This window comes from Mugil cephalus, chromosome 2, assembly GCF_022458985.1.
Source record: "Mugil cephalus isolate CIBA_MC_2020 chromosome 2, CIBA_Mcephalus_1.1, whole genome shotgun sequence".
NCBI lineage: Eukaryota > Metazoa > Chordata > Actinopteri > Mugiliformes > Mugilidae > Mugil > Mugil cephalus.
In genome coordinates, this window is record NC_061771.1 from 28,713,358 (window position 1) to 28,737,795 (window position 24,438).

At 42.6% G+C, this 24,438-nt stretch overlaps 1 protein-coding gene across 2 annotated transcripts; it reads left to right on the forward strand.

Moving 5' to 3' along the window:
• Positions 1 to 415: 415 nt before the first annotated feature.
• On the forward strand, positions 416 to 23,483 carry LOC125003690 (hexokinase-1). 2 transcript variants are annotated; one of them, XM_047577774.1, is made up of 19 exons: positions 416 to 874; positions 2,633 to 2,795; positions 8,135 to 8,283; positions 10,211 to 10,330; positions 10,707 to 10,802; positions 10,902 to 11,001; positions 11,387 to 11,570; positions 11,759 to 11,914; positions 12,245 to 12,478; positions 13,293 to 13,597; positions 14,587 to 14,735; positions 14,841 to 14,960; positions 15,769 to 15,864; positions 17,142 to 17,153; positions 17,848 to 17,947; positions 18,832 to 19,015; positions 19,173 to 19,328; positions 20,687 to 20,920; positions 22,222 to 23,483. In XM_047577774.1, the coding sequence occupies exons 1-19, from the start codon at positions 812 to 814 to the stop codon at positions 22,370 to 22,372; spliced, it is 2,772 nt and encodes a 923-aa protein (XP_047433730.1). In that variant the 5' UTR covers positions 416 to 811; the 3' UTR covers positions 22,373 to 23,483. The 2 variants fall into 2 exon arrangements, with proteins under 2 accessions (XP_047433730.1, XP_047433731.1); XM_047577775.1 differs by lacking the exon at positions 17,142 to 17,153 and having other exon boundaries at positions 419 to 874.
• Positions 23,484 to 24,438: the final 955 nt, after the last annotated feature.

The window sequence follows — 24,438 nt, forward strand, 5'->3', positions numbered from 1 at the left end:
ATGTTGCAGCTAGTCTGGGATGATCCGTTCAGTCTGCAGCTAATGAAGAGCCGACGAAGAGCTGATGAGGAGCTGATGAGGAGCACGCCGCAGCAATGGGAGGAATTATGACATCACCCCGTGGTCGCCCTGCCCCTCCGCACGTCCTCCCCTGGCTACCGTGGCAACGTGAGGGACGTGCCGGACTCGGGGAGGGAGGTCTCTGAAAGACTAGGTTATCGTGCAGATGCGGCTCCCTCCTTCGTGCTCGTGCTCTCCCCCTCCTGCCTGCCTGCCTCCCTCCCTCCCTCCCTCCCTTCCTCACCCGCCCTCCCCCTCCTCCGCTGCCCCTCTTCCTCTCGTCTGCTCCTCCCCTCCTTCCTCTCCTTCACAGCCCCGGCCCCCGGCCAATCAGAGAGCCGCACGGGGGCAGGGCGCAGCAAGAACCACCATTCCTGTGCAGAGCTGTTACATCTCCCCAGTGCTAACAGGGAGCTAGCAGCTCAGAGGGAGGAGGCTCGGCCCCCCGTGTGTGCGCGTCTGTGTGTTTAAGTGTGTGTGTGTGTGTGTGTGTGTGGCTGTGACTGCTGCCCGTCGCAGAAGAGCAGGCACGGCCGCCGCTGCTGCACTCCACTTTCAACCAGACTTTGTTTCCCTTTAACCTTGCCTCGACCACGGCGCTCAGCCCCCGGGCCTGCTTTCTCCTTCCACTTCAGGATAAAGAGGGATCGGCGGTGTGGGGGGACCAGGAGAGACCAGACGTCAGGCTTCCTTCTCTACTCTAGAACCAGCTCGTAGTGGCTGACAGGTCCAGGGCGGACGTGCAGGCAGGATGATAGCGGCTCAGCTTCTGGCCTACTACTTCACCGAGCTGAAGGATGATCAGCTCAAAAAGGTGAGCTCGGAAACCGTGGAAGAGGTTTTTTATTTATTTATTTTTTTTTATGTTGCACTGCGGGGGGGTTCGTGATGTAACAAGCAGCCCGGTCATTTTTTTAGGATTGAGCCTGTGGGGCGTATCGGGCTGGGAGAGAGGAGGATGCAGCATTTGGGAATTACAGGAGGAGGAAGAGGAGGAGGAGTAGGAGGAAGTCTGATTTAGATGGTTTTTGAGTTTGTTTCAGAGTCAGCGGGGTTTGACTTGGATGTCCTTGAACAGGGGCCGTGGTCAGTGATGGTGGTGGTGGTGGTGATGGTGCTGCAGGCATGACTCTCACCGCCGAGTGTTTCCGGAGCATTTGGTTGCTATGGTGTCTGAAGCAGACAGGTGTCTGTGACGGGGCCGGTGGGAGAAGTCATGATCTCCTCCCTCCTTTCTCCCGTCACTCATTTTCACCGTCACGCTTCTTCTGTCCTGTATTTCTTTGAATACCTGAAAGACGACAATAACTCGCAATTGGTGAAGACTTTCCTTTTAAATTCCCCGTTTCAGTTTCAAAACTGTCCTTTCGTTCAGTGCAAATTTGCAACTGAATGAAATACAGACCGGGGGGGTGGGGGTGAGGGGGGCTTGGATTCAGGAGACACGGAGCGGGATGGAAGATCCATGATGTCACTAGTGATCTCAGAGTGCAGCCGCTGCACGTGCCTCCGCCGAAGTAGGTTACTAGAACTAATTATGTCTCCAATTAGGGGAAGGAAAACACTCGCCGAAAGGATAAAAGTTCCTGGATGGGACCCCGCCACCAAATTTACACGTGACGTTCGAACTCAGCGGCGGCCAAAACATCTGTTTTGTCACGGGAGAGGACGGCGGCCGATGGAAACCTATCGACGCCTGACGTTCTCACCGGAGGTTTATAAATAAAAAGCCAGGCACCGTTGGAGCATGGCACTTGGCGTGAATATTTAACGCAGTGAATAGATTAAGACGCTTTAAATAGACATATAGATTCAGATATATCCAGTATCATACATTTAAGGACACGTCAATGGTAACTCTACGCTAAAATATGGATTATACAGTTTATGTAAATACTTTGGGTTAGTTCACTCGCCAGGATGCTGAAGACCTCGACTCCTTATCTCTAGTAACGTTGTTCAGGTTCGTTGGGCCTTGTTCTCTAATAATATTAATATCACACAGAGCAGCTGTGGCACGAGCAGCCGAGGCCTCCCATGGCATGAACTGTGCGATTATATAACAGTGACTAAGAATGCCCTGTGTGCAAAGCCTTCCTAACAGACATTTAATTAATTAGACGCACTAACAGTCATATATTTTAAACCAACAGATTCAAAAGTTGCAAATAAAACTGTGTTTAATTCCAGAAAGTGGTCCATGGGGTTGAGTTGACCTGGTTTGGCCTCATTTCCATGAATGAGAGCTACTACTGCTGCTGCTGCCTCTGTGTTTAGTGAAAACATCTATTGATTTTTTTTTTTTTTTTGTGTGTGTGTGCGCGTCCTATCTCGCAACATGGCTGCCACATAATTAAGGCCCCGGGTTATGAGAATAACAGCCGAGCTGAAACCAAACAGCATGAAGCCAATGTTATTTTTAATTATAACGGCACACCTAAACGTGCGTTATTGTGTTTATGTCAAGATAACGTAACACAGAAACTCAAGTCAGCGATTTATAACTTCCTCCTTTGAGTTTTAGCTCAGTCTAGATTCACGTCTTTATTTTGTCTCGCTACTTATTCTCCAGATTGACAAGTACCTGTTCTCCATGCGCTTCTCGGACGAGACGCTGAAGGACATCATGAACCGGTTCCGCCGGGAGATGGAGAACGGGCTCGGCAACGACACCAACCCCACCGCCACCGTCAAGATGCTGCCCACCTTCGTCAGGTCCATCCCCGACGGATCGGGTAGGCTGTGAACGAGAGACTGACAAAAATCTGTCAGTGGAAGTCATGTGTCTCAATAAAACATATTCTCTTTGGGTTTTTTTAAGCATCCGTACCAAAACTCCTCCACTAGTCAAGAATAATAATATATAAGCTCAGTTAAAAAAGTCTGCAAGAGGCAAGAACATTATGCACAATGATAATTTTACTATTCTGCAAAAGTAGCATCATCCCTATATATAAGTACATCCACAAGAGAAATTGCTTATGTCACTCAGTTGCACATAAATTAAATTAAATTAAATTAATAAAATGATGAAATAAATTCAAATAAAATAAAATTAAGCACAAAAATTTACACGCTACACTATATTTGCAGGAGGTTTGCTGCCTGCCTCCTGCAGAGTGTTGTGTCTTATGCAGACTGTACGCAAACACACTGTAAGCGTGTTTAAGGACAGCCTCATGCGTCCCGTTCCTATCTGGCTATGAAAAATGTGCTGATGTGTTAAAGTCGTCGGGCCTGCCCCGTTCTGTGCCGTAAGCCTCTTTGTGTCCGTGCTCTGGTTTTGGACTCACAACTGTTTTAGCTAAAGGGGCCAAAACAGCCTCATCACACACCGCACTGTATTCGCCTCATACACTACCTTAACGTTATGACCAGGATTGTTGCAGAGAAGGTATGTGGCTATATTTTTATGAATGAAAATAATTAAATTGCCGCCATATATTTCCATCTATAATAATCCCAGTAATCCTGGAGAGTTTAGATAGAAAACAAAAATATTAGAGAATATAATAGCCTGTTTATTACAGGCTGTCGTAAAAAAAAAAAAGAAAAAAAAGAATTTAATTGATGGCCAAATAAATTTAGATGGTCGTTGACAAGGCAGGATGTGTTTTAATTCTTTTGATATGGAAAACATCTTCTGAGAAATCAGGCCCCACCTCGTTATAAAACAGTCACAGAAATACCAAGTGCCAGAGCGAGGCCACTTCACGCCGGCCTGACTCTGGCCTCCTCTCTCACGTTATAAATAGCCTCAGGTTTCAACAACGACATTGGGTCAGAGGGATCATGCAAAGGGCAAAGTTGAAGCCATGACGAGGGTTCGAACTGATAAGCGCCTTTAAAGCCAGATCAGCGATGACACGGCACAGGCGGCAGAAATAAAGGATAACTCGCCCTCCTTTGCCACCTGGAAACTTTTCTGTAGCTCGAAGCAGAATGAGCAAATGACTTATGGGTAATGGTGTCAAAAAGATTCCACAATTTCCTTCTATAGCTTCACAAACCCAACCTAAATCTCATGAATTCAGATCTTGCTTGAAATAAAAGTCCAAAACACTTCACAGAAACACAATTTACCCTATTTCTTTTTTTTTTTTAAACATAGAGCCCTTCATGACGTCACAGTGTTAACTGGAGGCAAAATAGAGACTGAGGCATTACTTTCAACCATGAAAATGTCATCTTGTCATAGATAGATAGATAGTTAGATTTATTTATTTTTTGCCAAAAAGCACTAACTTGGAGTTTTATCACATACCAGCCACTGCCAGTTGTACACAAGTTTGTTTTGGCTTTGGCGATAATGATTGACACAAGCAACAGGTCAGACTTCTTATCAGACTAATAAGAAGTAATATGTAATGATTAATATGTAATGCATCATCAGTTTCTGCCTGGATAACAATGTAGGTCAGAATAAATCGTGACTGAAATGACCTCAAGCTTTTTATAAGAGGATCCTTGTTACACTTAATGCTAATGCTAACCGCTAGCTAACGCAACGTTTGTTGCTGGTTTCACAGGTCTCCAAGCAGAAGTTGCATTTACTACGCTACCCTCCACTTACTTCTCGTAATATTTTTGTAGGAGAGGCTTCACTTGATAAAGACAGACCAGACTTTGTCCCCTCCGTGTCCTCCTTTGGTCAAATCGTCCATGTAGTGAGTGAGAGTGTAGGGGTCGGTGAATATCGTCCCATCAGTCAGAGTCAACTTTTTAAAATAACACTCACGGCCTCCGGGAGTGAATGTAGATGTACATTCTCTAAAATATGCATTTCCCTCGTCCATTCTTGCCAAAACAGTCCATTTAAACACGCTAACAGCCGTTTACAAGCTGTAGTGTTTGAGATGTTTGGCCTCCAGTTAAGCCCCGCCCCTCAAGAAACGTCACAGTGTTTACGTGAATGTATATGTACACGATCACATATACACACATAAAAATAAAAATAACCAAAAAACAAAAAAAAGAGTGTAGAAGAAACTAATAAAATTAAATTACAGAGTAACCTGTAAAAAAATAAGCCACGTCCCCACCCAGCTCATCATGACCAACCCACATATTACTGGACAACAGTCACAGGTACACATTCAATTGGGTACTACCTACTGAAGTTTGACTGTACATCCCGTCAAATTTTATTCAATTTAAAAAAAGCATCACCTTTGAGCTACCTTTGAGGGACATAGAGGGATCTGTCAGACTTCTAACGTAACAATAAGGAATGTCTTGCTATAAGGATGTGAAAGCTATAATGTCCTTTTGTGTCAGGTTAAGTGCAAGTGAGGGGTCAGGAATTAAATATAGCAATCAGAGGGCAAGGTTGGAGATTTACAGGGGACATAAAGTCTGAAACACCTAAACTGAGGCTTCATTTCCTATATATATATACATATATATATATATATACACATGTGTTCCTGTGAATCCATTGAAGGGGGATGGGAAATTTAAACCCTGTATGAGGAAGACTGTGCACAGTGAATGACTATCCTTGAAAAATCCAGTAATATATTGTAGAAAAAAAGGGGAGTTATCTCATCAAGGTTCATGTCCGAGCCCTTTCCAGAAGCTTTCAGCCATTTTGCAGATGGTGTTTGTTCACAGAATCTCGTCGTCTGTCTTCATGCGACCTCTCCTCGTGCCAACAGCTAAAAGGCATCGAACGATTCTGACAGATCAAACAAAAGCCAGTAGCAGGACCTTGAGTTCAGATCAAGAATGAACTTTCAGGGTCGACTTTACGGACAAACACGTCCGTAAAATCTAAAATCAAGCAGTTTTTAGTATATGTGTAAGAAATAAATACTTGTTTATTGTATATTTCTGTGTAGGTGAAGGCCATTTTGAGGTATTTTAATAACAGTTTAGTAAAGTTGATCTATCCGTATGTGTCTTGATCATTTAAAAAGCTAATTTGGATTCATGCCCACTGACCATTTGTCTCATCCGTGCATAAAAAGCATAATCTCTGGCTACATTCACTGGATTAGTTCAACTTCAACAGTGAAAGAAACCCGGTCAAAATGCTACTTAGTTGTGCAACTAAGTTCACCTCAGTTGCCACGGCGAATGAGGTAATGGCATTATGCCAAAGATGCGTAGCCTTCAAAGTCCAACATTAAGTCAGGTGCAATCAATACTGTGTCCACAGCTAATTATAGCAGCGCAAACACCGCTATGTGTACCAATGCATTTTTGATTGTTTAGCGTGAACTCTGATAAACTGTGAAAAGATAAAAAAAAAAATTCTTTTTAAAGCCAAAAACATGAAATGTCATCCCACCTCCGGCTGCTCCCGCTCTGACTGGCTCAGATTTATTTTTTATATATTAATTTATTTATTCAGATTAAATGCCTTTGAACCTGCAAATCCCATCCACATTAGAAAGCCGGTAACAACTTTTATCTCTCTCAGTCTCTTGTGATTTTATTTCCTTTTGTGACAGACACTCAAAGTACAACAAGTACCAGGATGCTAGCACAATGCAGCGGGACAACGGCCGTGAGCCGCACACATGCTCTGCAGCAAATCAACAACACTTGGTCACATATCTCATTCCAGACAGGTCAGGGGGATAAATAGCCCCAGGCAGCCAACCCTATAGTCATGGCCGCTCTAAATGAAGAACATTGTGTGGGTTTTGGAGGCAGTAAATTCACATCCACACACCATCATGTGCTACTTTCCGTTCTCTCTGCTTTAATTGTAAGTGAAAAAGTGAATTGTTCTTTTAGAACCTTTAATAAAATTGTATGTGCAACATTAGGGGTAAAACACAGGCGTGTGTGTTTTGCAATAAACTAAAATAAAATGACTATATTCAGAGGCTGCTGCTCTTTCTCTCTGTCTCTCTCTGTCTCTCTCTCTCTGGGGGATCGATTTACATTTTGGCTTTTTTCCCGGAGAGACATTTTACCTCAGCATCTGGCTGGCGGCCCTGCTCACATAAAAGGATTGCTAAAGTGCAACCTGAAGTTAGGGTGAAATTGTTGGTGTGTCTTTATTTTCTCAGTGTGCTGTTTCGAATGTCAAGTCTTTAGCTGGTCATAAAGTAGCCTTAAACGACAAGTCTGCAGTTTCTGCGTTTTGTCACACACCAGTAATGCGGGTCTGGACTTGACGAGACGAGACAGGCTGCCATGATCTGGATCCGAACCAAAGTATTTCAAGAGTCGGGGAAATAAACGTGATGAAACACTGAGACGGTGAACGCGTTGCTCCCGCTAGTGATGAGCCGTTTGCAAACGAGCCAATTCTTTGTAGTGAATGAAAAGAGAGAGAGAGAGAGCCGAAGCTTCGGGACAGACTAGGATCATACCACTGTGTTAAAAAGGGAAGAGAGGTGCCGGGGCACACAGTCAAATTACATTTAAATGCAAAGGCGTCGAGAAAAAGTGAAGAAATTAGCAAAAACTGGACGTCCAAGCTGAGGCCTCTGGTATTTCTGAAGCTGCACTAAAGGCTTTTATCTAAAGTGTCATAATGTTAAGACTTGCATTTGTTTGATTTGATTGCTTTGGTTCACTTTGATTAAATGTTAAACGATAGCAACTGTTTTCTAGAAGAAAATGCATAAAAATAAGGCTTTTATGAATGGAACTTCTTATTTTATTCTTCTAAGTGTACTGAGCCAAAAAAGACAAATCTTTCAAAAGAGCTGTACTTCCCATCACTAGCTCCCACCAGTGGCCGTTAAAGGCAAGCACGTAGATCTGGTCTGGGAAGTTCATTTCCTTTTCCAGGAGCATAACAAAGTTGGCCTCAGGTAGACCTAGCAACAGTAACTATGGTGTTAGCTTTAATGGTCCTCACACCAGAACTGCTCTGAACATTTCAAATAAATGAAAATGTCCTGCTCCAATTTTAGTAATTCTGTAAATACATTCCAGACTCCTCTATATGGAGACATTCATCACTACTTACTGCTACTAATGGAAGCATGTATATTCATTTTAGAAGTTCGTCCTCACACTGAGGTAGTAAATCTGTGACAATGATACATATCAGAGACACAAAGCACTTTGTTTTCTCTAACGTTTGCTGCCGTCATTCTCATTCTGACAGAAAAGGGAGACTTCATAGCTCTGGATCTCGGGGGGTCGAACTTCCGGATCCTCCGGGTCAAAGTGACACAGGACAAGAAGCAGCCGGTTCAGATGGAGAGCCAGGTCTACGACACCCCTGACGACATCATCCACGGGAGCGGGACACAGGTTAAAACACAGTTTGTCTTTTTTTAACTTTAAAATCACTCCACATTGAGCCTGGTTCATAGTTCCGAGTGTCCCTATGTTGTAATGCTTGTCATCAGCAAATACTGCCAGTGTCCGCCCTCAACACAGAGCTCTGTTGTATTTAAGGTCAAGTCGAGGATCAGTTTGTGTAAAACGACCTCTTGAGTAACTGAGAGTAACGGGGGCCGACGTCAGAAGCCACGCAGACCCACGCTCTGAACTTGTGGGGAACAGCTGGCGGTCGTATTGTAACCCGATGACCAAAACATGAGCGGCCGCCCGGAGGCGCGTGATTGGTCGAGGGCATGACTTACACGGGACAGAACAAGACAGATGCCGTTTAATGAAATGATGAAGCGACAGCTGGCTAGGAAACGTAACGGGATACGCCAGCAGGTTTGTTAACAAAGACGCGTATTCGAGGGTGATTTAGTAAAATGTAACATCCTGAGGTCGTTCCAGTGAAGGGAGAATGCTACTGGACGATTATGCAAGTCTCCCCCCACCATAATAAAAGCAAGAAGAGATGCATTTAAAAAGTGTGTTCAGAAATGAATCAAAAAACAGTGATCTTTCTCTATGAATAAGAAAGGTTATTACTAGTAACCTGCCACAGACTTCCTTATATTGCGTAGAAAGGTAATGGCCTAAGTGGGCGTGGCCTGTTTCATCAGTTCAGAGTGTCTGGAGGGTCAGAACTTTAGGGGGTTCTTTAATGTCAAACTACTGTGTCACAAAGCTACCATTTGGTTTTAAAAATAAAGACAATAAATTGTACTGAAATGAGAAGATGAAGCAGGAACAATGCAACTGCAAAACAAACTTAAAGATATGAGTTTGATATGAACATGTTTGATATGAATATCAATCTATCCTGCAGACTCTAAGCAGCCCCAGGACCTGTTCCTGTCCTCATAACAAATTAGAAAGTACTCGCACAGCAAAGCACAGCAAAGTTCAGTGTTAAAATAAAGTTTTATATTCCGTCACACATTGTTGACTTTAGTCCCCATTTCCACATGTGAGGACATATATTTTTTATACTTCTTAGGACTTACTTATCCCAAATAACTTAAGAAGAAAGAATTTTTAAGAAATTAAAAATGAATGCCAAACTTAAGCTCAGCAACAACCAGGCTAAACACGCCTACGCGTCAGATGCATCTGAATTACCTTTACAAGAAATCCAATCAAATGCGTCTACGGTTACTGTAGCACCACCTGTTGGTTGACGTGTGTAAAAGGCCGTACTTCCTACGGGTAAAGCCTCAACTTTGTTGTTCTTTCTCCAGTCAAGAAAGTTTTGACGTGATAAAAATAAAAATACACAAATAAATAATAGGATTCCATCCCATTTTCAGTGCTTGGACGCGTTATAAATAAAAGGAAATAAAATGTACTGTTACACATAAACTTCGTGTCCAGTAAATCTGAAACTTTGTGAAATACTATGTTAATGTTTTTTTTTTCTGTTATTTCCCCTTTTATTAGTATTAAAAAATGCAAATAACAAATATACAAACACAGAATATCTAAGAAGAAGAAGATGTAATCTTTTCTAAATGTACCATATTTCCTACTTCCCTCAGCCATAATGTCCTGGCTAACATTGTTGACAAGGAAACATTCAACAACCCCAAATAAAACAGTTAAAGGGACACGAGGAATCTTTCAAACACTTTCAAACACTTTACATACAGAGGAGAGGGGTCTTTATATATATATCTCTTTTGCAGTTTAGTAGGAGGAAGACGCAATCTATGCACCGCGATGAATTGGATCAAAGTGTGCCGAGCATTAATCGAGCTTCTGTGGATATTTAGACGTTTAATGCTTGGGAAAATATATCTGTTGGCCCACGTTTTGTGTGTCAGTGTGTTAAAAAAAACCTCCCCTCTGTCTGCAGCTCTTTGACCACGTCGCAGATTGCCTGGGCGACTTCATGGAGAAGCAAAAAATCAAGGATAAAAAGCTTCCTGTGGGATTTACGTTCTCCTTCCCCTGTGCCCAAACCAAACTGGATGAGGTAAACACCCAGACTGTGTTCTCTGCTTTGGACTTTAAAGAGACGCAACTTCTGCAAAAAATCAAGCTGCTTGTTAGTGTTAAAACATAATGTACTGTCCCTTTTTTTTTTCATAGCCTTAGATGCTTAATTAATCATCAGATAACATCCGTGTTATGTGGCGTCAGTTACACTATCTCTTTCAGCTTGGATTTCTGTTCCTAGAAGTTGAATGAAAATCCGCCCGTGTCGTGGTTACAGTGAAGGCTAAATGTGTTTTCTGCGATGCTGTGACTGGACTAGTAATGCAGAGACACTCCAGACTTTCCAAGCCTGCCTGCCTGCCTGGGATTGATTTGTAAAGTGCAGCCTCCTTATAAAAGTGTTTGTTTTACAGGCTGTCTTGGTGACATGGACAAAGAAGTTCAAAGCCAGTGGTGTGGAGGGCGTGGACGTTGTGAAGCTTCTGAACAAAGCGATCAAGAAACGAGGGGTGAGTGTTTTTCTTTTCTCCTTTTCTGTAAGTAGCTCATGACTGATAGTTCTTGTTTTTAAATTTAGTTTTGAGTTAAGCTTAATCTCGTTTTCTCAGGACTACGAGGCGGACATCATGGCGGTGGTGAATGACACGGTCGGCACCATGATGACTTGTGGATTCGACGACCAGCGCTGTGAAGTGGGAATCATTATAGGTGAAAACTCAGACTGATTTCTATTATTATTATTATTATAACTCATTTTATCATGTATAAAATGATAAATTCTCGGCTTGTACAAGTTTACAGCTTCAAAAAGCAAAAGTAGCCCTCCAATAGGCTGCTGAATTTTATTATTTTACATTTTATAATGATTATAAGCAAAAAAAAATTCTGAAATTATCTATTTTGGTAAATACTGTTTGGAAAAATCAGGGTAAAAACTACAGCAGGGCCAAAGCACCTTAAAGTACAATGAACACAGTTGTACATGTGGGGGCGCCAAAGGCCTAACAACCTGGTCCAGCCACCATCAGGACAACTCACACAGATCAAAGTCATGTACAGGAGTCGGGAGTCATGCAGGTTTTCACCCTTTCAGGAACGGGAACTAACGCCTGCTACATGGAGGAACTGCGCCACATTGACCTGGTGGAAGGAGACGAAGGACGGATGTGCATCAACACTGAGTGGGGGGCCTTCGGGGACGACGGGTCCCTGGAGGACATCCGCACAGAGTTTGACCGTGAGATTGATAGAGGCTCCATCAACCCTGGAAAACAGCTGTAAGACCTGATTCTTCCTTTTCTACTTTAATTGTCCTTCTACCCATTGCATAGACTGTATATAAATATGGAATTACTTGCATTGGCCAAACTGACATTTGCAGAGGACGCAGCGCACAAGCAGTAAATCATTTCTGCAGAGCATCTATAAATGTCCAAAAATGCGGCTGTGTTTTGTCTCTGACCAGGTTTGAAAAGATGGCCAGTGGGATGTACATGGGAGAACTGGTTCGACTCATCCTGGTGAAGATGGCCAAAGAGGGGCTGCTATTCGAGGGCCGAATCACCCCCGAGCTCCTGACGAAAGGAAAGATCGAGACAAAGCACGTTTCTGCAATTGAAAAGTGAGTGGCTTTCAATTTTGAGCACACGAATATCTGAAAGTCTTCAGAAGAAGCTAACCGTGTAGCTAGCTCCCATCCACATCCATTCATCCAAGGTTAGATAAGTTGTGTGCTTCTCCTCAGGGTCAGAAATCTCACTAATCTTGGAGTGAATTACATGGCTTGGTGATTCACTGTCCCTATTACATTTAGCTATGTTTAAAATTAAAACTAAGTTAACAGGTTAACATGTCCCTACTTAATCTCTTTGTCAGTTTGGGGATCTTTGGTCTGAAAAACGTTGAAAACGTTTGACGTTCAATGGCCAAATATATATTTTTTACGCTTTAGGACAAAAGAAGGGCTGAAAAAATGCATGGAAATCCTGACGAGGCTCGGGGTGGAGCCTTCGGATGAAGACTGTCTGGCCGTGCAGCACGTGTGCACCATCGTATCCTTCCGCTCAGCAAACCTAATTGCTTCGACTCTGGGAGGGATCCTGTCTCGCCTGAAGGAAAACAAAGGAGTCGGCCGTCTCCGCACCACCGTCGGCATTGATGGCTCTCTGTACAAGATGCACCCACAGTGAGTACTCCACAAGACAAGGAGTTTGGTAAAGACTGAACGCTACGACGGGGTTTCTCAATGTGTACAACAATCAGCCACAACATTAAAACCACTGACAGTAGAAGTACAATTGTGATGAGTTATGCCAATTCAATGTTCTGCTTTGAAGCTTTTGGACCTTTTATTGATTCATGTGGATGTCACTTAGACATGTAGCACCCACCTAGACCAGACCAGGTACCCCCACCCCATAGCAACGACACAGAAACACAAAAAACAGTTTAGGAACTACGAAAAAGAAAACATAAAGAACAGCACAGGGTGTTGACGTAGCCTCCAAATTCACTAGATCCCATCAAGTGTCTGTGGGGTGATCCACAGAGGCCCCTCCCCTCAATCCATAGGACCCATAGGACCCCCACTAACAACATCCAGACAGACACCACAGGACACCCTCAGAAGGCCCATGTCTAATGATTCACAACTGTTTTGGAGGCACAAGGGAGACCTAGACAAAACCCAAAGACAACCACTAAAATAAATCCTACGACATCCTCTGAGGAATACAGAGGATGTGCACCAGACGTTCTCTTCTGCAGTTTCCCATAAATCAGACTAAATAAAATCACCTCGACAGTTTTGAGACGTCTTCAGTTGGTGATAACGTAGGGGGAGCTATGAAATGTCTGACAGCAACAAGGAAGGAGCCACTTAACGTGTGCGTCAGTGCAGCTTCTACCCCCATGTTCACATAAGGACACATTAGAATTTATAATGTGTCTTCACGAGAGCAAGCGTTCCTCACGAGAATAACCGTCTGCTCTCTGAACAGATACGCTCGCCGTCTGCACAAGACAGTGCGCCGCCTGGTCCCCGACTCAGACGTCCGCTTCCTGCTGTCCGAGAGCGGCAGTGCGAAGGGCGCGGCCATGGTGACGGCGGTGGCGTACCGTCTAACGGAGCAGGCCCGCCAGATTCAGCAGACGATGGCGGAGTTCCGGCTGAGCAAAGCCCAGCTGCTGGAAGTGAAGAAACGGATGAGGGTGGAGATTGAAAGAGGCCTGAGGAAGGACTCCCACAAGGAAGCGACGGTCAAAATGTTGCCCACCTTTGTCCGGAGTACACCCGATGGAACAGGTGAGTTTAAGAAAGAGGGAACAAAACCCTGCAAACCCATAAATGTAGTGTGCGATTTAGAGAAAGCGTCAAGCAACAATTTTGAATCATAAACTGTATAAAAATTAAACTGCGACTCCTCAAAAGTGAAGCCAAAGCAAGTAGAGCTCCCCCTGGTGGCTGGAGGCTGTAGTATAGGTCATAAGCTCCACCTCCTCCATGTTAGTGGGCGGGACTTGGGCCTAAAACTAAAACACTAATAAGGATGTTTTTTGTCCTTAATATTATTCTGATGAATATTAAAGTTTCATTTGAGTTAGTAATTTGACGCTAGTTGTCATGCCAACCAGTCCATGAAGCTGTCCTGTAAGACTGTGAGAGCTGGAAAAAAGTAAATATATAAATAAATAAATATGAAGTACAGTGTATAATCCAAAATGTAATTGTAACTGGTGGAGGTAGAGCAGAGTGTAGTTTTAATTAAGTGAAAATGCGAGTGAGTCATCGATATCGCGGCATGGTACAAATGGATGTAATGAACAGATTTCCTCATGGAGGATTAATTAAGAATAACAGCAAAACAAAAGAGAGTCAGGATATTATTATTCTCAGTCCAGCAGGTGACAAGTTATTAATTAAGCGCTTTTGTGACCGACTCAGAGTATTGTTCTGTTAATTGCTCTAAAAACATTGATGAAAAAGTCATTTCACAAGAATGTTGAAGTTGGTTTAACAACTAAAACCTGGACATGTTCAGCATCTTTACCTTAGTTTGATCATTAAGAGTTATACTTGTATTTTCCACCAATTTCCTGGAATGCTAATACAACAGAATGGCACCATCAGTAATTAGATTGGGGCCTAATAAGCCCTCCTTTCACTTTGCACCCCAGCGGAAGATACACACAGATATATATGACACCTCCTGCAGAAAGGAAGGCTTGATTTTCTAATGGGACCGAGTTGTAGAGATGGTTTCTCGGGTTAAAAAAAAAACACTTTTCTTACAGAAAACGGGGATTTCCTTGCTCTGGATCTTGGAGGGACAAACTTCCGCGTGCTCCTGGTTAAGATCCGCAGTGGGAAGAGGCGGTCGGTGGAGATGCACAACAAAATCTACGCCATTCCTATCGAAGTCATGCAGGGCACGGGAGAAGAGGTAGCACTCAGCTTTTTACGACTTTGCCGCCACCCCTCCCACCCAAGAGAAGTTCCTACTTACTTTAAAAGCCTTTCAAAGTAACTCTCGTGACTCTCTTTCCAGCTTTTTGACCACATTGTGCACTGCATCTCTGATTTCCTGGACTACATGGGAATGAAAAGTGCTCGACTGCCACTGGGTTTCACCTTCTCCTTCCCCTGCTACCAGACCAGCCTGGATGCAGTACGTTCTCTACCAGTTACCTCCAAAACAGACGCAATTATATGTTGGTAAAAGTGAACCAAAAATAAAACTAGATCCTGGTCCATAACAGGTAATGACTAGTGGAGCTAGTGGTAGAGCTCCCCCTGGTGGCTGTCTGCAGTATCGCTCCACCTCCTCCATGTTAGTACATGGAATTTGGGCCAAACTAACACATTAAAAAAATACATCATATAATTTTTCAAGGATGTTTTCTGTAATTTTAGGGAATTGATATATAATTCTATATTTAGTATACAGTTAGTTATTTAATGCTGTAGAAATAGGATGTGACATCATTATAACTACGAGTTGCCATGACAACCACTGCTGTTGGAGCATTAGTGTTGGGGAAAAATAATAATAATAATAAAAAAAAAAATAATAAGTACAGTGTAAAATCCAACGTTTCCTTGCAACTGGTGGAAGTAGAGTAGGGTACAGTATTAATGAAACTAAAATGTGAGTGAGTCTGGAGGAAGTTTGGTTGGGGCGTTTATATTGGGGCTACACTTTTGGACCGTACTGAGCAGTCTCCAAAATTGTAATATGGTGCAGTATCTCCGGGAAAATAATGTCAGGTTGGCCAATGCAAGGGGGTTGTTGTCCATATTTATATACAGTCTATGCAAAGGGTAGAAGGACAAATGTAATAGATAGTGTAAGAGTATCTGGAAATAAGAGCAGGGTATACCAACACAATGCCTCCATCTACGTTTTAGCTTTGGGGCTTTAGTGCTTCAGTGTTATTGGTGCAAATACAAATGAGATTGTGTTGTGTACTCCACAGGGGATCCTTGTAACCTGGACCAAAGGCTTCAAGGCCACAGACTGCGAGGGTGAGGATGTAGTGGAGCTTCTTCGGGATGCAATCAAGAGGAAAGAGGTAACCTGAGACAAGAACTACGGCTGTTTCAATCACAACAGCTCAGCGGCGTAGCTGTGCGTTTGTGACAACACAGACGACAAAACACAGAGTTTTTGCATTGCATTTGACAAATTGTTATATAATTTGTATATAACGGGCTAAGAATGCGACAGTAAGACCAGCTTTGTTTAAGTGACCTTAGACTGTCATCAAAAACAAGAAGAACTTTCACAAGTGTCTCACGATCTATATTTTATATACAATACATCAATTTCTCTGCTGGTTAACATGAAAGTCTGACTGCCACTTTGCTGTGGGATTGCATAGTTTGTCCCCTTCAAAATCAAATTGCTTTGAAATTTCTGTTATTATAGTGATAATTGGAAAACCTCTTTACTGGCCAGTAAACGCTGTTAAATGCACTCAAGAAAACATTGAATGTTTTCTCCGCTGAAGGAGGACAAAGAGGGAAAGAACGTGGAGACTGGCAGACTACCTCATTAAAAAGAAAAAAAAAATCAATGTTATGTATGAGTAATGACCATCATATAGCAGTAACAGTCAACCGCATGCACATATCAGCCAGAACATTATGACCACTGACAGGAGACGTAAATAAATTTAAAACATCTTGTGACAATTCAATGTTCTGATGGGAAACTTTTAAACCTTTTATTCATTCATGCGGACGTTACTTAGACATGAACCACCTACCTAGACCAGACCAGACCCCACCCACCTTATAACAATAATGCTCCTTAATGGCAGCAGGATGCAGCCCGACATAGACACACACACACACAAAAACGCTTTAGGAACAACAACAACAAAAAAAAAAAGGTGTTGACCTGACCTCCAAATTCACTAGATCACAAACCGATCAAAGTATCTGTGGGATGATCCTCCCCTCAAAGACCCCCACTAACAACATCATGTTACCAGACACCACAGGACGCCCTCAGAAGGTCCATGTCCATCCTCTGATGACTCACAACTGTTCTGGAGACACAAGTTAGACCTACACAACATTAGGAAGGTGGTCATAATGTTATGCCTGATGGGTGTATGTACTAAACCTGCCATATGGACACCTTTGGACTCTGCAGATCTGCAGTTTCAGCATAAACACACATAACCACACCCTTACCATGTGAAGCTACAGCTGTAACAGACAAGTTGTTTGACAACAACACAAACCCCTAGAACTCAGTCGAACACATTTTCACCATCATTGCTGATTGACACGATATTTGTTGCCACTTTTGGGTTTTTATATATTGATTTCACTCTTCTAGATGGAGGACCCAGTAAGTATAAAATGAAAGTAAATCCTTAACTGACAGGTAAAGCTGTGCGGAGACCCGGAGCTGTGTGTGGGTATTGTTGTAATGGCATGTAAATAACACACATTAAAAAAAAAAAAACCTACAGCGACGACGAGGATGGCAGCCTGTATTTTTCTATTTTATTGTTTTATGTGTTTGGCAGAGCTTCCTGAACTTTGTAGCTCTCTGAAAAAAAAAGAAGCTTGTGTATTCTTACTGTGCGGTCTGTCTAGGAATGTGAGTGAAGTGCGTTATGCTCAGTGTGGCATTTGAGAAGTTGCCAGGCTATTAATCCTTCTGCCAACATGTGCATTCAGCATTGTTTGTTGTAGAATTACGGACTTAATGCCGCTTTAATACTGAGTGAACAGCTGGAACGTGATGTTTTAACAGCGCCTTTGATAAGGACTGATCTTCGCGAGCGCAGAGAAACCTGCTACTCCGTAGAGAAAGAAACGCAGACGTCGCTAAGACCTTCTAATAACTTTAAATTAACCTGATTCAAACAGAGATGGAAGACGGTGGTGACATTATTTAAGTTGAAATGCATCGAGCAAAACACTGAATCTGTTCCGTGCATTGATTTACTGGGCTGCAACACAGTGCATGATTATTGAACTGTCATTGCAAAAAAAATGTGCTCGTGACCAAATTTTATGGTGTTGTTTGTTTGTAGGAGTTTGAGCTGGATGTGGTTGCCATAGTGAACGACACAGTGGGGACGATGATGACCTGCGCGTACGAGGAACCCTCCTGTGAGGTGGGGCTGATTGCAGGTGAGTTTGGAAAAGGTTCCTGTAAATTGTTCATTTAAGAATTTGCTCTGTTCGCTCAACAATAAGATATACACAACCGATCAAAAGTTTTGTACTAGTATGCAGTATCTGGTATAGTTGGTCAGGGCTTCATCCAACAGCAACATAATGACCCAAAACTTTAGTCCAATATCTGGTTGACGAGACATTTTTCATATATTTTTGATTTTTGTCCAAAAAAAAAATAATAATTAGGTTAAATGCACATCAACACAAATCCAACACATTTTAGTAAAGGGATAATTGTGGGTATTTTTCAGTCAGCACTTCACTCATTCAGCGATACTGGACACACTAGCCAAGACCTGTCAATCTAAGCCTCCTGTAGGCCCCGCCCCTATCTGATTCACTGTCTCTACTACATTTAGTTATGTTTAAAGGTAAACGTACGTATGTTTATGTCTGTTCCACCCTATTGTTGCACATGTTTGAAATTTGAACCTGTGTATTATATGAATGATAATAATAATGTAAATGTATAAATAGCACTAGGCTAAGTTTAATATAGAACACATACAGTAGGTAGGGGGTCGATACTTAATCTCGTCATCAGTTTGGGGTCCTTAGTCTGAAAACCGTTGAAGACCCTGGTTTAGAATGTATTTCAGATTATATATTGATTCAATTATTTTTATTTATTTTAACTTCAGTTGTTTATTTGGTCTGTGCTTTCATTTCACAGTAAAATGAGACATTAACTGCATACATTTCAATAAAAAAAAGAAAGAAATGTTCTAGAAGTGTTCCTAAATGGTAGTGTATATATTTCATACTTTGCAGAAGCACCAGTAGTAAACGACTCTATTTTTTGAGAGTCTGGATGCATTTGTGTGTGTTCCCCTCAGGAACGGGCAGTAATGCCTGCTACATGGAGGAGATGAGGAACATCGAGATGGTGGAGGGAAACGAGGGCCGTATGTGTGTTAATATGGAGTGGGGAGCATTCGGAGACAACGGCTGTTTGGATGACATCAGGACGAATTATGACCAGGCTGTGGATGAGAACTCTCTCAACGAAGGCAAACAAAGGTGAAGAGGAGACTCCCAGCATCAAAACCACATCTTAAATTGTGTATTTGTGAATCACAGAGCAGATAGAAAACAGACTCGTTGAGAATCGAGTGTTTGTTACTGAGAAGATTATGAGCATTTCTTCTAAAAACGGCCTCTTTCCCGCGCGTCTCAGATACGAGAAGATGTGCAGCGGGATGTACCTGGGCGAGATCGTCAGGCAGATTCTGATCGACCTGACGAAGCGCGGCTTCCTCTTCCGGGGACAAATCTCGGAGACGCTCAAGACCAGAGGCATTTTTGAGACAAAGTTCCTCTCACAGATAGAGAGGTGAGCGAGTCATTTCACAACTATCATCACACACTGCTGTGACTGCTGAAGAGTCACATTTGAAGGTGAAATCCTCCCTAACTATATGTTCTTATTGGACCAAATGTTCAACTGTGACATGAAATTGTGAAACATGAAAAGAAAATACAGACACTGTCTGCTTTCACTGATATTCAATATTAAACAAGGACTAATCAGCTCATAAACAGAAAAGAGAAGGGCTTCTCCTCTGACAGTGTCCATGCTAATGCTAACCGCTAGCTAAGGCAACATTAGTATATTCTCTAAAATATGCGTTTCCCTCGTTCATTCTAGCTGAAACAGTCCATTGAAACATGCTAACAAACGTTTACAGGCTATAGTGTTTGAGGTGTTTTGCCTCCAGTTAAGCCCCGCCCCTAAAAAAAAAAAAAACTCTACACTGTTTACAAACTGTGAAGGTGTCTATTAGCAGCCACCTGCTATGTTTCTAGATAATGATACTATGACTTGGATATAATGGGACATGTATGGAATCTAATTATAGTATGGTAGTCATAAAACTGACAACTGAACGATGAAATATATCCTAAAACAAAACAGCCCCGTTAAGTTATGGGAACGTTTTTCTTCTCTTTACTTTAACTCCAACACAAGAGAGTGAATGAGGACTGTATTACAACGTCAGAAAAAAAAAAAAAAGGATAATGTAGCCCAATCAGTTGTTTTAACTCATAGTATCAGGTTGAAACAATAAATGATCGTTATTCATAACTTTTTGAGTTGAAACAAACGTTTTCTTGAGGTTGAGTTCGCTCATATTATTCAAGGCTGCAGGTGAACTTTGGTTTCTAAACTTTATTGACTTGACATGTTTTACAGTGCACACAGTAAAACATACATACAGTGTACGAGGTATTGCAGGGTGGACGCCAAACTCTTTGGTTGATTAGACATTCTTACATGTATTTTTTATTTTATTTCCCCCAGTGCAGCTATAATTGAACCCGTGTATTATTTGAATAGCTTATTATCGAATGCAAAATGATGATAATAATATATTTCTAAAAAGCACACACATATAGTAGGTAGGGGGGGTCCCTACTTATTCTGCTGCGCTCTCCATTCTGTATCTGTTCATATTCTAACACGTGGCTGCTATTGTTACTACTTGAAAGCATGTGTTTAAGTGTCACGTAGTGAGAGAACACACCTATGAATGAGAGCGGGGAGAGGAGGGGGGTGTTATGTGATCACTTGGTTTATACACTGTTTAAGCCTACCTTGGCCTCTGGGAACAGCTGTAAGGTATTGGGTGACTGTCTCGCTGTCGGGTGACCTCTGACTCCCCCCCTCTCCCCGTCTCCCCCCCTCCACAGCGATCGTCTGGCGCTGCTGCAGGTCAGGGCGATCCTGCAGCAGCTGGGGCTCGACAGCACCTGTGATGACAGTATTATCGTCAAGGAGGTGTGCGGCACGGTGTCCCGCCGCGCGGCTCAGATATGCGGAGCCGGGATGGCTGCCGTGGTGGACAAGATCCGTGAGAACAGACGGCTGGACCACCTGGACGTCACCGTGGGCGTGGACGGCACGCTCTACAAGCTGCACCCACAGTAAGATCCACAGCCATGTGACACACAGCGAGATTCAGTCATCAACGCTTTATTTTATCAGGCTGCAAAATGCTTCTGTCTCTTTTATTTTTATGAAGATTATGACTTTACAGGACTGGCTCCAGCTCATTACACACTGGGATTTTCTACTTCGTTCTGTTTAATATCACAGCAGCAACTTCAGTTCTTCAGCACGTCAGTCTCTAACCAGACATTAAAATGAGATTCTTATGTTTTTATAGCATTTCATTTTTTACAGCAGTGCTCGGCATCTCAATGCAGATGCAGAGCTGTGATTGGTCCGCTCCGTAGAAACCTGTTTTCTCTTAAGTACGTCCAGCTGCCTCTCTATCTCTGCAATTTCCAAACAGATTGTTTTGGGTCGGAAAAGCCGGGCCACATCGAGGAAAGGCACAAACAGGCTTCACACCGGCGTAGGCTGCATACGCAGGTTATGCTGTCTGTGTCCCGCAGCACCTTAAATGAGCCTTTAGTTAACCCTACCTGCACCAGAGGAACTTTTACCTATAGATTTATAATCCCTTTTCATGAGACAGATCCTAAACTGTTCTTCCTTTGATTTGACTCTGATGCTTCTCCGCTTTGACTGGTTGATTGGGCTTTATTAATTGTGAACACATTCAAAAGAAAAGGATAACAATAAGAATATATTCAAAAAGGAGTGGGAGGATCTAGTCCCAGACCGTCTTCATCAGTTATTTAATGTAAATTCTTCCAGTTCCTGCAACTAGTGATCCAACAAAAATCAAAACAATAATAACAACCAATAAGGCAAGGTAGTAATTTTTTATCTAGTGGGATACTTCCTGTTTATTTCCTTTTTTATTATTATTATTATTATATATACAGAAAAATACAAATATGCACTAAATGAAAAGATACAGGATGAAATCTTTGCTTATTGGGCCTATCCTTCTTAATATAATACAGTTTTGTCAACTGCCTTTCATAAGAAAGGAACTTATAATATTTTTTATACATATATATTTTTTTTTAATTTTTTAAAGTTGTTCCATAAATTTACACCTTTTACTGTTACACATCTTTGTTTTGCACCGATTCTTGTCTTTGTTTTGAACACGCCAACCCCTCTCATCTGATATTGACCCACTCTGACCTGAAACATCTCTCCCGAAGCATATTATTTTTTTTTTTACTTTGTACATAATCTGCACAGTTTTAAAGTTTTGGCTCGTAAGGTGGCGATGAATTATTTTTGGCATCAATGTCCACGAGTAACTACAGCCCCCCCCCCCCGTGGTTCTCTTCCCCCTCCCCAGCTTCTCCCGGATCTTCCAGCAGACGGTGAAGGAACTCGCCCCCAAATGCGACGTCAACTTCCTGCTGTCCGAGGACGGCAGCGGAAAGGGGGCGGCGCTCATCACCGCCGTGGGCGTCCGTCAGCGGGAGCTGGAGGCCCAGCAGCACTGAGGAGCCCTGTCCCGTTCGTTTCCCTCAACAACTACCTGCTGCTCCACCGTGACCTTCATCCACCGCACAGCCCAAAGCCATCTCCCTGGCAGCCGTGACTCCACCTCCGCCCCGCCTGTTCCACCGACAGCCAGAGAGACACGCTGCACGCGCAGAGAATTCAAACTGAATATTTATTTATACCGCGCCGGAAGGTTTATTATTTCCATGTTTGTACATTTTCCTCGATAGCTTGTAATCTGATAAATCTAAACTCCTTAGCTGTGCAATATTTGTGTATTGCTGATTTTATTTTTATATGGAGGCAAATATATAATTGTATTTATATAGCTGAGGCCACTTTGAACCCCAGAGGTCACTAGGATTTTGCACCATAGACACAAGCAAGCGTCTGCACTTTTTATACGAGAGTTACGGCCGCAGCATTTCGGCGTAACTTTCCCGAAGCGAAGGCTGTCCTTCCGACTAAAACGCGAAGCTGGTTTTCACAGGCTCCGCTGGTTCAGAAAGCCAGCTCCATAAGGGCTCGCTGCACAGGGTTGAACGCAAAAGAGTCACGGCTATTGGCATCATCCTCATTTTTATGTGCAAACGTGCTCACATGAATAATGTACTCGTCTACTAACCCCTCCTCTTCCGCGCAACTGTCAGTGTGACTCACATATTCAAATATTCCTGCAGCACCATGCCATTTATTCCTCGAGAGTGGGGGAAGTAGAAAAAGCCCCGGCGGAAGTGTTCGTGTAATCTTATTGCTATTTGTGAACTACTATACTTTTGGTGTTGTGATAGATCCCACTTCTACTCACTGTACGTGCAAAGAATAAATGTTTATCGGGCCCCGAGAACAGAGTGGATACCACGAGCGCTTTTTGTGTGTATTTGTGGCTGACTGTTTGTGCGTGTCCTACTGTAATGACCTGTAGCTTTCAATGTCCAAAGCTCTGTGGAGACTGCATGCCTTACACCAAGACAAAGGAGAGTACTGGATCATTTTCTTCTTCTTCTTCTTCTTCCTCTGCTACTTTCTTTCTTTTTTTACATCTCCATAGATTTGTGGTCAGCACAGTAAAACGTGAATTCATTAAATTATATTTTGTTGTGGAGAGAATCCTTTGTGTCTTTCTTAAAGTCACGCGGCGGCAGAGGTTCGTCGAAACTTGTAATTCCAGATGGGGAACTTGGTAAGGAGGCTTCAGTGGAGGTGTTGTTGTGTGCTGTCATATATGCAGGCGGCTAAGATTTGTGTTAACGTGGAGGACAGTTAAAACAGGACAACAGTTCCTCGTGGTTCTACTATTTCTCCATCGGAGTTTAGATTTTGTTTATTTTAACGGACAGCTAGTCTGATAAGTTTGATTAAACCTTAATAACTGAATAACATTGGAGTGTTGTTTAATATCGTGAGTGCATCAGTTTGATTTAATCGAACGACCAGAACCAAAAGAAAAATGTCTAAATGTTGGGTTTTACTCCAAACATCTGCGCACTGAATTTCACTCCATCAGCTCCAGAGATGAGAAGCAAAGACATTTTCCAGCTGACTGAAGATAAGTCTGTCAACTTCAAACTGATAAATCTTCTTTTTGGGCAGCATTTAAATGTCATGACGGCAACTTTATTTTCCCTCTTGAATCCGTTCTGCCTGTTATTACGTCCATCATATGTGGTTACTTTAAAGGATTTCAGGAATGCTGATAATGTTGTTAGCTTATTTCACAGTTCTTTGGAATAGTTTGGAAACACCTGTTTAGTTGCTTGTTAACAAAAATAGATAATCAGCCAATCGCATGGCAACGCATTTATTCATGTAGAGGTGACCAAGACAAACTGCTGAAGTTCAAACCGAGCATCAGAACGGAGAAGAAAAGGGATTTAAGTGACTTTGAACGTGGTCTGGTTGTTGGTGCCAGACGGGCTGATGGTCTGAGTATTTCAGAAACTGCTGATCTACTGGGATTTTCATACACAACCAACTCTAGGGTTTACAGAGAACGGTCCAAAAAAGAGAAAATATCCCGTGAGTGACAGACTGGTTGGAGATGATAGAAAGGCAACAGTAACTC